This window comes from Carcharodon carcharias, chromosome X, assembly GCF_017639515.1.
Source record: "Carcharodon carcharias isolate sCarCar2 chromosome X, sCarCar2.pri, whole genome shotgun sequence".
In the NCBI taxonomy this organism is placed as follows: Eukaryota; Metazoa; Chordata; class Chondrichthyes; order Lamniformes; family Lamnidae; genus Carcharodon; species Carcharodon carcharias.
In genome coordinates, this window is record NC_054507.1 from 11,232,731 (window position 1) to 11,250,191 (window position 17,461).

At 45.8% G+C, this 17,461-nt stretch overlaps 1 protein-coding gene across 1 annotated transcript in view; it reads right to left on the reverse strand.

Moving 5' to 3' along the window:
• The window catches only part of LOC121273203, a 74,399-nt gene that overhangs the window by 56,714 nt on the left and 224 nt on the right, over positions 1-17,461 (reverse strand). The window contains exons 2-4 of the mRNA XM_041180195.1: positions 16,127-16,265; positions 8,057-8,143; positions 3,851-3,922 (exon numbers count right to left, since the gene is read on the reverse strand). Coding sequence (XP_041036129.1) covers positions 3,851-3,922; positions 8,057-8,143; positions 16,127-16,265 — 298 coding nt within the window. The remainder of the gene's footprint in view (positions 1-3,850; positions 3,923-8,056; positions 8,144-16,126; positions 16,266-17,461) is intronic.

Genomic DNA, 17,461 nt, shown 5'->3' on the forward strand with positions numbered 1-17,461 from the left:
CCAGGTGTGGTCTCACCAATGCCTTGTACAGTTGCAACAACACTCCTATTTTTATACTCCATTCCTTTAGCAATAAAGGCCAAAATTCCATTTGTCTTCCCTATTACCTGCTGTACCTATATACTAGCTTTTAGCGATTCATGCATGAGGACACCCAGATCCCTCTGCACTGAAGCATTCTGAAGTTTCTCCATTTAAATAATAAATCATCTTTTTATTCTGACCAAAATGGATAACCTCACTTATCCACATTAAACTCCATCTGCCAAATTTTGACCCATTCACCTAACCTGTCCATATCCATTTGTAAACTTATTTATTCACTGCAACTTACTTTCCCACCTATTTTGATGTCATCTGCAATATTTAGCTATAGTACCTTCTATCCCTGAATCCAAGTCATTAATATAGGTTGTAAATAGTTGGGGCCTCAAGGACCAAACAGTAGGTTTATAATCATAAGAATAAGGATGCCACACTACACTGAAGGGCAGAGCTTAGTGGAAGCCTACCACCACCCAGGTCTCAAACAACTTCACCAAAAATGGTGATCACTACTCTGCTTGTGGGGTTTATTCTTGGGTGTTGGGGGCAGGGGTTGGTAGCAGTGGACAAAGAAAAAATGATCATATTTGTCTACAGAATAGTCATTTTAAACTGAGACAGGATAAAGGCTCTATAAAAATGCAAGTATTCTCATTACTTGTGAGCTATGTGTTCCCTCAAAACCTACACTAGTTTTGTTTCTCCAGTTAAAAAAGAAACACAGCGCCAGCATTAGTATTACTTTAATTTTAAAATTCAAGGTAGATCATGAGACTGACTGTACAAAAACAGGACAAGCCAATGGTTTAAAAATCAAATGGGAGATACAAGAGCAACAGATCTCCAATCTACATAGCATGATATACCAGAACAAACTTTATTATAAAAGCTGATGTGGGAAGGAGTGTATGAAAGTTGTAATTGATCCACAAAGATGTGTCTAGGACAGTGAGAAACTGTTTCAGGGAAAGTTTGTACCATTGTTTGTCAGCCTTGATTCTGCAGGAGCACTCTCACTCAGAAGGTTGTGGGTTCAAACCCCACTCGAGAGAGACTAGAGTTCAAATTCCAGGCTGACAGTGCTGGGCAGAAGAAGTTTCCCCCAGCTGCAAGGTCAAATCAGGTTTCAGCCAAGCCACAAAATGTAACAGACAATATTGGAACCACACTTGGATTCACTTCAGGGTAGAGGCCTTACAAATAGACCAGTGGATGGAAGTGCAGGCCCACAATTTTCTAATGTGCAGCCACAGTATCTCACCTCAGGCAAAGTGGAAAACTTACCATGACACATTGAAGTCCTTTCCCAGCACAAGATGCAAATTTTTAAAACCCTCATTTAAAATCAATTATCAAAACATGAAGTTTCCTTTATAAAACATACAATTAAGAAATTGAGGCCATGTAAAATCTTTGATGTGACAAGTCAGTCATTCAGAGGTGGGTGCGAATGTAGAGTTGAGGTCACAAATCGGATCAGCCATGATCTTCTTGAATGATGGAGCAGGCTCAAGGGGCTGAATGGCCTCCTCCTGCTCCTAATTCACATGTTCAATGAAGCAGATCCTCGTGCCCTGAAAACAAAGTTAAATTTAGTTCAGCTCATTAGTCATTGGAAGGTGCCTGCCAGAATTTCAAACACATGGTTATCCCAACATTTAGATGCCATTGATAGTCAACCAGGAGAAAGTTGCTAAGGCACAAACCAAAGACTTGACTTTGTCAAGTAGCAGGCACATGGGAACACCACCACCTGCAAGTTCCCCTCCAAGCCACTCACCATCCTGACTTGGAAATATATCACCGTTCCTTCACTGTCACTGGGTCAAAATCCTGGAACTCCCTCCCTAACAGCACTGTGGGTGTACCTACACCACATGGACAGCAGCGGTTCAAGGCAGCTCACCACCACCTTCTCAAGGGGCAATAAATGCTGTTTTAACCAGTGATGCCCACATCCCATTGATATTTTTTTTTTAAAAAACCCCTAACTGCTGACCTCCCCACCCCCAGGCTCAAGGGCCAAATGGTCTACTCTTGACCCTATTTGCATTCCTATCAGAAATGTGCATTTTCCATCCACTACTCCATCCAAGAGTTCATTCCACATGTTGATCATGAACAGCTTTCTGCTATCTCTTTAAAGTCATCTTTTACTTGAAAGTTGGACAAGGGCCCATCAGTTCAAACTTTAAGAGGTGATATCTGGAATTTACCTTCTCCACTCCTTGTATACACATCACCTCAGAAGTCTTCTGTCAAGACAGAGTCCAAGGGTATGAAATTCATCTTTGGTGATGACATCAAATGATCCATTTGTTTTATACCCGACCCAATTTCCCTTTTCCACCCCCCCAGCAAAAATCAGTGATTCAAGTGATTTGGGACAGAACAGGACTCAGGCTGCAAGTGTGTGGAATTTACAAGTGGAATTAGTGGTGAGGCCGAGATCAGGACAACAGTTAAGAATAGTTTCGATAGGTAGTCAATTTGAAGGGCAAGTAAAAAAGGGAGATGGGGGACAGCCTGAGTATGTGGAATTAGCAAACTGCTCAAGTGGAGGATTAACATGAACACTGGCTGGTTGGATAAATGGCTGCTTCGAACACAACATATACACTTTAATGGGCTGGTTTCCTCTGGAGAGGCAGCCATATTGTTCTGAGCTACAATGTGAAACAAGCAAAAGGCTGGTACAACAGAGCACCACGATGAAGCTTAGGATACATCACATCTAGGACTAAATGTGATTGGAAAGAGCAGTTCGAATTCAGAAGGGACAGCTTTGCATCTGGCTGGTGCACTGGAGTTTGGAAATGGTTATAGATCCAATAGGTAAAGTGGAGGAGAATGGTATAAAATGATCATCTTCACTCTTATTTGAGATTGTACACAGGTGAGGTGGTCACCCTTTCCAGAAAAGATTTTTGCTGCACTTGTCAACTGTCACCCAACACTGCTCTATGTTTGGCCAACTTGTTTCAAAAGTCAAAACTTCAAATGTCACTCAGACTTGACCAACACTGGTACAATACAGAGGTTATTCTGCATTGCTAAAGGTGTCACCCTTCAGAAGATTCATTAAACCAAAGGTCTCATTGGTCTTTTGCTAAAAGGAGACATTTTTGTCAAAGCTTTTTCTGCCAGGGCAATGTCTTGACCAATTAAGAGTCAAGCTGCCTGGTTTAAATTTCAAATAACATTTGGCAGGTAACTGTCAGTCACCATCCACTGGTGCATTCACTTTGGCAACACCACTACCAGAGTCCACTTGCCAACCAACTCTCTTCTCATACTGTATAAATATGCTGCTTCACCTGAAATTAGGTGAATTTGCAAGAAAATACCAATGTGTGCAAGACAAAAAGCTTCAACAAAAAGATGTCTTTCAGCAACACTCATGTTCTTTACTAACAAATGGCTTCTTGTCTATTTTATAAGCCACTTACAATCTAACAGCAATAGTTTGAAGAGCAGAGTACTTACCCTGGGCAACATTTCTCTAACATCAAAGCAGAGGAACTGGTCATCCAGTTCCTTTACTTGGAGTTCTTATCTAAAAAACTCAGGATTGCAATTCTGCTTCAAGTGGCATGTGAAACAATTTGGGATGTTGTTTTCAAAGATACCAAGGGAGAGAACATGCATACCAAGGTATAATATTTACATCACCATGTGTGTATAATTTTTATATATATTTGTTCCCATCAACAGGATGTAAAGTTATTGTTCTGGGGGCCAGAGGGTCTTTCTGATCATTTACAGAAGGATAGTTTCTCAATCCATTACATCAGAGCACACTCACCTCCCCTAATCTTCTTGCCATTAAGAAATTTACTCTCACCAAAGACAAAAGGAGGTGAGGCCTCTTCCTCCTCTGTAGAGGGGAAAGAAAAGAGTTGATGTGAACTCATCCTGAATAGCTATGCTGCTTTATCAGAGTTAGACCCACTGAACATGGAATGAAAATACAAACAGCAGGATAAAAACAAAGATTCAACAGCAGGATGAAGTAAAAAGGAAAATAAGTGGGCTTTAATTGCTGATGGTTTAGTCAGTCATTTACAGCACAAGAGGCCATTCAGCCCATCAGGTCCATTCCAACTGCCTGTAGGGCAATCCCCATTCCCCTGCATTTTCCCAATAGCCCTGCAAGTTTATTTCCCTCAAGTGCCCAATTTCCTTTTGAAATCATTTAATTGCCTCTGCTTCCACCACCCTCACCAGTAGTGAGTTCCAAGTCGTTGCAACTCACTGTATAAAAATGTTTTTTTCCCCCCATCACATCTTTCCTAAAGTTTGGTGACCAAAACTGGGCACAATACTCAAGCTGGGGCCTCACCAGAGCTTTATAAAGGTTCAGTGTAACTTTCCTGCTTTTATATTCAATGCCCCTGTTTATGAAGCCCAAAACCCCATTAGCTTTGTTAACTACACTTTCAATATATCCTGGTACCTTCAAAGATCAATGCACATGTACCTCAGGTTCCTCTGACCTGGATACTCATTAGATCTATGGCACTAAGTCTATATTGCCTTTTGCTGTCCCTACCACCATCTTGCACTTCTCTATCAAATTCCATTGGTCACTTGTCTGCCCATTCCCTCTTGTAAGCAGGATAATATGAAATGATTACCACACCTCCCAATTTGGCACAAATTTTGAAATCTTACTCTGCATTCCAATATCCAAGTCATTTATATAACAAAAAAACATGGGCTGAGCACTTCTGTAGCTCCACCTCCAACACCAAGACTCAGCTACTCATGTCTTGAAGAGCAGCATGTCTTGCTCCCCTATCAGCCTGTGCTCACTGACCAACATTGGCAATATCCTAATTTTGAAATTCTTAACCTGGTTTTCAAATCCCTCCAATGATCTTCTTCCTCCCCATCTCCTCCAGCCCCAATTCAGGTATCTGCAATCCTAATTCTGGTATCCCTAGTTTTAATGGTTTCACCATTGATGGCCATGCCTTCAGGTTTCTTTGCTCCTAGGACATTACAGTAGGCCATTTAACCTCAAGCCAGTTCTATCATTCAATGAGATCATTGCTGATCTACAATTCACTGCATATCCCTCAGCACCTCTTAAAAATCTATCAAGATTTTAAATTGACAATTGATCATTGGCAGAAGGGGATTTCAAACTTCTAAACCCAGTGTGAAAAAGCATTTCTTCATTTCTCTCGAAAGGTCTGGTTCTGATTTTTAGGCCAAAGTCTTCTAGTCCTAGATTCCCCAACCATTGGAAGTCGTTGCTCTCTATCTCCCCTCTGTCCCTCTTAATACATTGTAAACTTCCATCAAATCACCTCTTAACCTAAGAAGGGAACACAACCATAGTTTGTTAAATCTCTCCTCAATTTAACCCTTGAAGTCCAGGTATCATTTTGGTAAGTCTCCACAGCATTCCCTCAAAAAAAAGTCAATATATCCTTCCTAAGCTGTGGTGCCCAGAACAGTTGTGTGTGGTCTAACCAGGGCTTCTGTAGCTGAAACTTGACTTCTATCCCCTTGTATTCTAGTCCTCCAGATATAAAGACCAACATTCCATTAGCCATTCTGATTAAAACATCATGAACAGATACAGGAAATAATGATCTATGTACCTGTCCCTTTGGACCTTCACTGTTTCTAGCTTAGTAACCTGTTCCATCCTTTTCAGGTCCACATTTTGCCTACATCAGAAAAACTGAAAATATGTTTTATTCACTTAATGTGTGTAATTTTACACTTGGATCTACCACTGCTTTAATTACTTTTTGGCAGTATTTACAGTGGGAGAATTACCTGGAAAAACTCAGCAGGTCTGGCAGCATCGGCGGAGAAGAAAAGAGTTGACGTTTCGAGTCCTCATGACCCTTCGACAGAACTGCCAGACCTGCTGAGTTTTTCCAGGTAATTCTGTTTTTGTTTTGGATTTCCAGCATCCGCAGTTTTTTTGTTTTTTTTTTTAAACAGTGGGAGAGGTTAGCATACTGGAAATCCTAAGGGATTAGCATTGAATCAGGAACAGGGACTCAAATAGTAACGAAGAAACTAATGGCATGAAAGAGTGACAAATCCCAAGGGTCAGATGGTTTCTATTCCAGGCTCCAGGGCTATAAAAAGAGATCATTGCAGATGCCATAGAACCACAAAGTTACAGTGCAGAGAGGCCATTCAGCCCATCGCATCTGCATTAACCATAAAAAAAGAAACTAGCCGCTCATTTTAACCCCACTTTCCAGCACCTGTTCTGTAGCCCGGCAGATTACAGCACTTCAGATGCAGATCCAGGTGCCTTTTAAATGAGTTGAGTGTTTCAGCCTTAGTCACGAACTTAGGCAGCAAATTCCAGACACCCACCACCCTCTGGGTGAAAATGTTTTTCCTCATGTCCCCTCTAATCTTTCTACCAATCACCTTAAATCTATGCCCCCTGGTAATTGACCCCTCAGCTAGGGGAATCAAGTCTTTCCTGTCTATCCTATTTAGGCTTCTCAATTTTGTCCACCTCAATAAAGTTACCCCTTAGCCTCCTCTGTTCTAAGGAAAACAATCCCAGCCTATCCAATCTCTCCTCATAGCTGCAATTTTCAAGCCCTGGCAACATTCTTGTAAATCTCCTCTGCACTCTCTCCAGAGCAATTATGTCCTTCCTGTAATGTGGTGACCAGAACTGTACACAACATTCCAGCTGCGGCCTAACCAGTGTTTTATACAGCTCCATCATTACACTCTTGCTTTTGTATTCAATACCTCATCCAATAAAGGAAAGCATTCCATATGCTTTCTTGACCATCTTGTCCACCTGTCCTGCCACCTTCAGGGGCCTGTGGACATATACTCCAAGGTCTCACTTCCTCAACCCCTCAATAACTTCCCATTTATTGAGTATTCCCTTCCCAAATGCATTACTTCACACTTCTGGATTGAATTCCATTTGCCACTTTTCCACCCACAACCAAACCATTGATATCTTTCTGGAGTTGACAGCTATCCTCTTCACTGTCAACTACGTGGCCAATTTTTGCATTATCTGCAAATTTCCTGATCATGCCTCCCACATTTAGTCTAAACCATTAATATATACAACGAACAGCAAAGGCCCCAACACTGAGCCCTGTGGAACACCACTTTCCATTTGCAAAAACATCCATGACCATTACCCTTTGTTTCCTGCCCTAACTTATAACATTTCAAAGTTCTCAATTCAGAAGCTGTTCCCTTAGATTGTAAAACTGCACTTGATTCTGCGATGTAAGAGGGGGAGGAAAAAAAAGCAGAATTATAAGCCAGTTAGCCCAACATCCATCATTGAGAAACTGCTAGAGTCTATAATTAAGGGTAAGGTGACTGAAAACCTTGCAAATGTTCACTCAACCAGAGAGAATCAGCATGGTTTTGTAGAGGGTAGGTCGTGTCTGACGAACCTGATTAAAAAGGGGAGACTAAAGTATTGGACAGAGGAATGTCTATGGGTGTTATTTATATGGACTTCCAAACAGCATTTGACAAAGCTTCTCATAAAAGACTTAGGTAAAGCTCTGGGTTTATTGACCTGGATAGGAAAGTGAGCAAGTGGCAGGGAACTGAGTAGGGACATTGAGCAGGGTATTCCAATTGGCAGATGGGACTAGCAGTGCCCCACCAGGATCAGTGTTGGGGCCTCAGTTATTCACCACATTATTCGTGGTTCAAAGAATGAGATAGAAAGCCACATAGCCAAATTTGCTGAGGACTCAAAGCTAGGCCTCTGTCAAATAACTGGGCTCACCTTAAAATGGTCACCTGTACAAGGTGGAGGACAACTGACATCACAACCCTACTCTAGCAAAATTAAAAACCTGTAAGAGGGTAGATGGAGAAAGTGAACCAAAAAACTCAAGAGGAAGATACAAACACCCCACAGAGGAAAGTGTGCACTACCACACCAAATATCTGTGGCTGCAAAGGGAGCAGTGGTTAGATTCAACATCACAAGGACACCTATCCCAGAGTCAGATGTTCAGCAAAGCATTCATACCTTCATCCCAGTTCTCTCCACTGGGAGGTCTCGCTTCGTTATCAGCCAGCCATGCAGAGTTTGTGGAGCCAAATGAATGCTTGGATTCTGGAAAAATTAAACAAAAAGATGAACTGTGAAATGTCAGATACTGAAAAAAAAAATCCATTCTCTCTACATGAAAGCTAACAGGCTTCCCTGGAAAGGAGGAATGTTCAAATAAACCATCTTAAAAACAGGAAATGGAAATGCTGTTTTTAAGGCATGTATGGGTGAATATATTCACAGTATGAAACCAGGCCTCAAAGAAAATCCCAGACTCAAATCCCAGTCTGTGAAGACCAAGGTTTCCACCAAGGATGCTATAACACTGGGATGGCAGATGGTCAAGATTCCCAGCCCAGTCATTGCTTTACTCTTTCATGGGATGTGGGCATCACTGGCAAGGCCTTATTTGTTGCCCATTTCCTCCTCCTCCTGCCCCCACCACCCACCCCCCCACCACCCCCCCCCCCCCCCAACCACCCCAATCGCTCTTGAACTGAGTGGCTTGCTAGACCATTGGAGTTAAGAGTCAACCACATTGCTGTGGGTCTGGAGTCACGTGTAGGCCAGAACAGATTTTCTCCCCTAAAAGAGATTACTGAGCCAGATGGGTTTTTAAACAATCGACAGTAGGTCACCATTACTGAGATTAGCTTTCAATTCCAGATTTTATTAATTGAATTTAAATTCCACCAGCTGCCGCGGTGGGATTTGAACCCATGTCCCCAGAGCATTAGCCTGGGGCTCTGGATTACTAGTCCAGAGGCATCACCACTAGAGGACCATCTCCCCAAATACAAGAGTAAGAACGCGAGGTAATGTTGAACTAGTTTAGCCTCAGCCGGAGGCTTGCATCCAGTTCTGCGTGTCATACTCTAGAAAGGATGTGAAGGCATTGAAGAGAATGCAGAAAAGATTCACAGGAATGAGTCCAGGGATGGGGAACTTCAGTTATAAAGAGATTCAAGAAGTAAAGGCTCTTTCTCTTGGAGAAAAGAAGGTTGAGAGGGGATTTGGTAGAGATGATCAAAGTCATGAGATGTCTGGATAGAGTCGATAGGGAGAAACAGTTCCTTTTGGTGGAAGGACCAGGAATGTTGAGGGGGGGGGCACGGTGGGAGGGATGACATTTTAAGCAATTGGATAAAGAAGCAATGGCAACATGAGGAAAAACTTTTTCCCCTGCAGTGAGTGGTTAGGATCTGGAATGCACTGCCTGAGAGTGTGGGGGAGACAGGGTCAATCGAGTGGTTAGGATCTGGAATGCACTGCCCGAGTGTGTGGGGGAGACAGGGTCAATCGGGGCTTCCAAAAGAGAATTGGATTATCTGAAAAGGAAGAAGGTGCAGGTTACAGGGAGATGGCACAAGACAAATTGCTCATTCGGAGAGCCAGTGCAGACACAATGGGCTGAATGAACTCCTCCTGCACTGTAATAATTCCGAGAGTCAATCAACAACACAAAAACCGATTAACTAGTCAGCACGTTGTTGGTGGGAACTTACTATGCACAAACAGGCTGTCACTTCCTACAATACAACAGTGACTACACCACAAAAGCACATCATTGGCTGCAAAGTGCTTTGGGGGCACTGTGAGGACTTGAAAGGCACTATACAAATGCAGCTCGCTTCTTTTCCCCCCTTCTCCAAAGTCTGAATGCATTTGTTCCTCTTTAGCTCATGCCAATCTTTGTAACACTATGGGCAGAATTTTCTGGGTGATGGGTGCAAGGGGGCAGGCCCCGCACATCAGCACTTAAAATGGCATGCGGTGATGTCAGGCGAGTGTCCATACATCACCGTGCACCATAGTGATATTTCACTGGGTGGGCATGTGATGAAGTGTGATGTGTGCCCGCCAATAATTAAAGGCCTGTTAAGGCCCTTAACTCAGCAATCGATGCTGATTTTGGGGTGCCCATGTGATCTTCAGCATCACACATGGGCCCAATGGGCAGGCGGGTAAGTGACTTTTTAAACAAACCTCATCCACGGGTGGGATATGTGGGCTCAGTGGGGTTGTTAATGTTTTATGAAGTATTTATTGCAGCAAGTGTTTTAAACTTGCCTCTGATCTGTAGCAGCTCGGAACAAATTCCAGCAGCTTTCTCTGTACTTTGAAGCTTCAGCTCAGCACTCTGTAGTCAGGAATCTTTATTGGGCCTGCAGCTTTCCAGAGGCCTCCATTTAGCCTGGGTATGGGTTCTGACATCACCACTGGAGGCAGCTTCTCTGAAGGGAGGGCTACAATAAGGAGGAGGAGGCCAGGAGTGCATATTCAGCCTCCAGGGAAGCTATCTGTAGGAGGACAGGTGCAGGCCCAAGGGGCGCAGGGCCAAGAGGTAGTCCAAGGTGGAAGGGGCTGCAGAAGACACCACTATCCTGCTGCCAGTGTTTACAGGCAGAGAAGCAGCTACCTCAATTTAACGGAGGTGCAGTGCCAAACGAGGGTCCAACTGTAAAGGGAAATAGTCAACGATATCTGTCAGATGATTGGCCCTGAGTTCTCCCCTGGGTGGGTGGACACCCCATGCCAGCAGCTTTTAAGGTCACAGCTGCCCTCAACTTCTATACCTCTAGCTCCTTCCAGGGCTCGGTGGGTGATCTTTGTGGTGTCTCCCAATCAGCTGTCCATACTTGTGTCAAGCAGGTTACAGATGGTCTGTTCAGATGGGCATTGACCTTCATCCACATCCACTGGGACCAGGCAAGTCAGATACAGGGAGCCAGAGGCTTTGTGGCCATTGCTGGCTTCCCCTGCGTCCAGGGTGCTATAGACTGTACACTTGTGGCCATCAAGGCACCAGCGGGTGAGCTGGGAGCCTTAGTCAACAGGATGGGCTTCCACTCCATGAACATGCAGATAGTGTGTGACCACAGGATGCAGATTCTGCAAGTCTGTGCAAGGTACCCAGGCAGCTCCCACAACACCTACATCCTGAGACACTCCCAGGTGCTGGGGCTCTTCAGTGCTCCAGCCCGGCTGGATGGATGGCTGCTGGGTGACAAGGGCTATCCCCTCAGAAGGTGGCTCATGATGCCTCTGTCACCCAAGAACAGAGGCACAATAGGAGCCACAGCACCACAAAGGCTATGGTGGAGAGAACCATTGGTTTTCTCAAGGCGTGATTCCAATGCCTGGACCGTTCAGGGGGCACACTCCAGTACCCCCTAGATCGCATCTCTGATAGTGGTTGCATGCTGCGCTCTCCACAATCTTACACTGAACAGGGGATGCAGTGGATGATAAAGACCTTGTGTGCAGCCTCATCCAGTGCATCAATGAGTCAAGCAGTGGCTCAGAGGATGAGGAAGCACAGGGCAATGATGAGGGGCTGAACACCAACCCAGCACTATACCAAGGAGGCAGGGACACCCAGGAGACTTTAACCCAATGAACCTTCAGCTAGCTCTACACACATGGATCAGCAGAAACAGCATTGCCTGGCACATCCATACACAGCACTTGAGGTGGAAGATGTAACACCTATCAGCTGCAACTAAGGGCTTAGTACAGAAACAATGTCCATTCAAACACATGACATGTCTGAAACATAAATGCAGCACAAAGGAGCTGTCCTCAGCCATGGTAACACATCTGGATTTAATTTCATCCATGATATGGTCCAACAAAATCAAATCAAATCATTCCAACGTTAATATAAATTCCCTAATCTTGGGCCAACAGAAAAGCACCAGTGACAAACCTGAGGAGTGCCCAAGGTGCCTTATACTTACATTTGCAGGTACTGCATCTAGGTGCCACCCCATCACTCGGAGTGGTATCTGAGACAGCCTGCTCACTCTGCTGTCCTGTTGGCCTCTGACCTTGGCAGATGTCCTCTGGCCTGTGGAGCCTGTGCTGGCCCCCCCAGGAGGGAGTGGCCAGTTCCACAGCTGGCATCTCCCCAGTCATCATAGCCTCAATGGTCACTGGGAGAGGGGCAGAGGAGCTGCTGCTCATCTGGAGCGCCCTGACAGGAGCCCGCAGAGACGACAGGCAGCTGTTGTGTCAAGGTGAGGTCACTTCGGACCTCCCTGCTCACTGTAGATGGATGGGCACCGAGCTGGGGCAGTCAATGCCCAGAACGTCTCCCACATTGCCAATGACCACCTATGGCCAGTAGCACAGGGCTTGCAGATCTGAGCGTAACCCTCTCAGAAGCTGATCAATCGGTTGGAAGCTCCTCTCATGGAGAGTCGCCAATCTCTCAGTGGAGTAAGCCTGAAGCTCTGTCCTGAGGTTCATGCCATCACTGACACTGCCTGGATTCCTCCACCACAGAGGCCAACTGAAGCACCCTCATGCAACCCTGCCAGATGCTCCCGCACACCCTGCCACTTGTCCTGCAGCTGCTGTGTGGTGGACATCTCCAGAGGCACATCATCACTGCCCGACTCAGCATGTGCCCGGTCCCCTGCAGTCCTCTGGCTGCTGGCACTGTTGGCACTCTGTCCATGCCACCTCCTCCAGCGATTGTGAAGTGCCCTCTCCACTGTGCCCCTGGACACTAGCCGATGTTATATTCCCCACTGATGTTGCAGTTGCTGCCTGGCTCGCTGAAATGATTGACACCCCTTGGGTGTGGAGGGGGGCTCTGGACATCCCCCTGCTGGTCATGTGGTGGCAATGCTGAAATTAACAACAAGGACAGTGCATCAGTTAGTGTTCAGTCCTTAACCTAAGGAATGCCACATGGAATATTATGTGGATAAGTGGGAGTGATGCACTTGGGCAGGACAAAAGGTACAGGAATACATGGGTAATGGTAGGACAGTGGAAAGTAAGAACGATTACAGGGACCTAGCTGGGCAGACCCATTAAGGTAGCAGAACAGGAACATAAGGCATTTAACAAGGTCAAAGTCAGACTTGCCTTTATTAGCTGAGGAATAGAATGTAGAAAAAAAGGGAGGTCATGTTGCAAGTGCAGAATACACTGTCGAGGTCACATCTACACTTCTGCGTTCAGTTGTGAAGTGTGCTTCATGGGAGGGATGGTACTGGAGTGGGGAGATTGCAGAGGTTCCTGACCTGGATGCATGCTGGCCTAGAGAGTTGGAGTTATGAGGAAACATTGCAAACACTTGTCAATCTCCTGTGATCCATGGCAAATGTCACAGGTCACATTAACCTTCATACCATTATGAGGGACAGACAGGGTGGACAGAAAGCAACATTTCCTCTTGGCACAGGGATGACTAATGTGGTGGCATTTATTTAAGTTGAGTGCCATGAGGTTGACAGGTGAGGTGCTGAGCACCTTTTGGACAGAGTAATGTGGGACACTGGCTGAAAGGGTGATGGAGGTACAAACCCTCCTAAGATGCAATAAGTCTTTGGCTGTGCAGCAGCAATGCCATGGCATGTTAGACCATGGGGATAGTGGTCACAAATGGAATAAGGTGACTTTGGTAGGTGCTAGGGACACATCAAGGGGCCAGGGGACCTTTGTGTATGACCCACATGACTGACTATCAGTGTGAATGAGCAGTGTTGCTGCATTAACAATTGCAGCAACCATCAGTGCTTTGGATAGTGGGAAGACAGTGGATGGGACCGTGGCCCTCAAATACCTGGCCGCTGGACCCCAGCCTCAGCGACACCTGTCTAGCTGGCTGTGTGGCAGCTTTCCAACTCCACGGCCTGTCCTTCAAACCAGCTGAGGATGACGAGCATGGGCTGGCCACCACCAATGTGCAAACGCTCATAGATGTTGAGTGGGTTTTTCTCCTGCAGAACAGAACACCATTCATTGGGGCTGATCGCTCATGTACTCTGCACACCACACCACAACCAGTGGCCCCATCTGAAGCCTCCAGTGGCTCCTATCCACACTACTGGTGATTGGTCACCAAAAGATAGAATGGCTCCCCCAACAGCCACCTTGGACACACTCAGCATCCACTTTCAATAAGACAGGGTGGGGGGGCGTGCCTCAAAGGTTAAGGCGACCTGCTGGGTTAACTGGCCAAGGCCAACATTGTACTTACACTTCCAGAGCACAACAAACTATTGAAGTGCTTGCGACACTGGATCCATGTTCACTGCACAACATCCCTGGAGCTGACCACCTCCCAGGCCTGCTTCATCACATGGGGGCCCTCCTCCTCCCATCTTGGGGGAAACAGGACCTCTTGCTGTGCTGCCTTTGTGGAGGAGGTGGCAGCAAGGCAGGCATCAGAGAAGCCAGGGGCACATTGGGCCCCCCACCAGCCTGCCCTGCTCCTGGCCCACACACTGCAGCCTGCCCTGCTCCTCTGGCCTTCCCACTACCACAGCCTGCTGTGCAGACCCTCTGCAGTCCAACCTGGAGCTGGCCATGGTGATCAGGCTAAAGGAGGCTGCCTGGCCTTTTTGTACAGACTGTTGGTTCCCCATTGTGACCAGCGCTCTGTACACACCCGCTGCAATTTTAAAAGTCCTGATCTCAACAGGAGTGAAATGCGCTGGGTGGACCTTAATTGGCCTGCCCGCAAAATGGCAGCACAAGCCTGGTTGCTGGTGGCGATCGGGTCCTTGGCCACCTGCAAAAGCTTCAGCTCCGCCCACTTGCCAAACAGAAAATTCAGCCCTATGTTTAAACCTCCCCAAACAGGGTTCTAGCCCTCCCACAGGAAACAGAACAGCCCCTGTCAAAGTCACATGGTATCAGTCATGTTGGATGCCATGGTAAACTACCCCTTCCACTACACAATCCTCCAATGCCTCCTCCATTGGCCAGCTGCATGGGACCACATTTACCTGGTTCTGTTCTCATCTCTTCATTTAGATCCAGCGAGTCACTTAAAATAGCTTCTCCTCCCTCTTCCACATCACTACCTCTGAAGTTCTCCCCCCCACCCCCACCCTAGGATCCTGGGTCCCCAATTTCTCATCAGTGCTGTCCCTCAGTGGTCATCCAAAAACATAGTATCACGTTCCACATATATTCTGACAGCACCCTGCTCTACCTCACCACCACCTCTCTGCACCTCTCCACTGGGTGAGGTATCACACTGCTTATCCAGCATCCAGTACAAATGCAATTTCATCCAATTAAATATCAGATAGGCTGAAGTCATTGTCTGGTCCCTGCCAAAATTTGTTTCCTACCTATTCCATCCCGCTCCCCTGGATGAAAGGTTGACCCAGACTTTTCACAGTCTTGCCATTCTATCTGACCCTCAACTGAACTTCTGACCACATATCTATTCCATCACAAAGGCTGTTGACTCAAATAACAATAGAAAACTATTTAATTTCCACTTTCTAAATGAAGTGCAGGCAAATTGCATTTCCAAAGGAAAGGTGATGTTCAACTAATTTTATGAAATTCTTTGAAGGAACAGGAAGTCCATCTACAAGGGACAAGTCAGGAGTGTGATGGAATACTCCCCACTTGCTTGGACAAGCTCCCACAACACTCAAGAAGCTCGACACTATCTAGGACAAAGCAGCCCGCTTGATTGGCACCACATCCACAAACATTCACACCCTCCATCACTGACACACAGTAGCAGCAGTGTGTACCCTCTACAAGATGCACTGCAGCAACTCACCAAGAGTCCTTAGACAGCACCTTCCAAACCCACAGCCTCTACCATCTAGAAGGACAAGGGTAGCAGACACATGGGAACACCACCACCTGGAAGTTCCCCAAGTCACTCACCATCCTGACTTGGAAACATATCAGCCGTTCCTTCACTGTCGCTGGGTCAAAATCCTGGAACTCCCTCCCTAACAGCACTGTGGGTGTACCTACACCACAGGGACTGTAGCGGTTCAAGAAGGCAGCTCACCACCACCTTCTCAAGGGTGAATTAGGGATGGGCAATTAATGCTGGCCCAGCCAGGAACAAAAACATGCAGACTCACGTCAATTCCCTAGAGGCAGGCAGTGGCACAGGCCATGGTTTACATGGGCCCAAGGCATTGCTACGTCATCAGGGAATCAACATATATCTGCATAACACCACTTGAATGGTGCTAAGCAAACAACTCCTCCCCCATGGAATCTTCCCTCTGTCTCTACTCAGGCCTGGTCTGATTATGGTGAGCTCACCAGCCCCCTGCTCACTGTCCTCTCCAGCCAGTTTGCCATCGTCACAATGGAGAAGATGATGCTTGAATTCAGGCTTGCGAACTCTGTGCCTGGCATTGAAGGGGCAGACTTTAATAATGTTCGCCAATTCTGGGTGATTCTGGAAGGGAAAAAAATCATGGAAAGAAATTAAAACACGTACATACAGTCTCATCTTTACGTTGAAGCAAAGATCACTCCAGGGACTTGAACAATAAGATCAAGGCCAACACTTCAGTGCTTTCTTTACAATTTTACAAAGATGACCAGCCCATTCCCTCTGTCTGCAAAGTTAACTAAATCAAATGGCAATCTGGGGCCTGTAGTTTGGCTGATGTGGTCCAAACCAACACAGTGTACTAAATCCACAGGGGAGGGGGCCCTCTCCACTCTGCTACAATTGGAGGGTATTGAATTTGCCCTCCCCCAGCCCCTCTAGCTATGGGCAGGCTAGAAATACAACAGCACTTCAAAGATCAACACCTTTCTGGATTCAAAAAAGATCTGATAAGGCCTCCTTAAGCCCCCCCCCCTCCCCATCTACTTCAAAACTTAGGTGCCAAGCAGCTCCCTGTCAAAGGACAAAGTATGCAGGTCTCAGGCAAATCATGTGCAGGAAACCAAGTATAAACAAGTTCTGTCGAAGGGTCATGAGGACTCGAAACATCAACTCTTTTCTTCTCCGCTGATGCTGCCAGACCTGCTGAGTTTTTCAAGGTAATTCTGTTTTTGTCAAGTATAAACAATGATAGAAACTCTGACCCAGCAGGATTGGTGAAAGGAACAGAGCACTTGAAACAAAAATTGCTGGAAAATCTCAGCAGGTCTGATCACATCTGCAGAGAGGGGCAGAGTTAACGTTTCAAGTCCATATGACTCTTCATCAGAAGAAAGGAAAAAAATAGAAAAGAGGTGAAATATAAGCTGGTTTAAGGGGGGGGCAGGGGTGGTACAGGTAGAGCTGGATAGAGGGCCAGTGATAGGGGGAGATAGCCAAAAGATGTCACAGACAAAAGGACAAGGGGTGTTAATATTAGCTAAGAAATGTTGGGAATGGTGACATTAAGGGTAGAAAGCAGGACAAGCAAGGTACAGATAGCCCTAGTGGGAGTGGTGGGGGGTGGGGGGGGGGATCAAAATAGGTGGAGATAAAACAATGGATGGAAATACATTTAAAAATAATGGAAATAAATGGAAGAATATATTTTAAAAATATATAATTAGAAAAAAGGGGATGGGAAGAGAGCACTTGGGTGCTTTTCTTTGTCAATGTTAATGTGCTTCCCCATATCATTTTCCAATCAGTAAAAGGGAAAA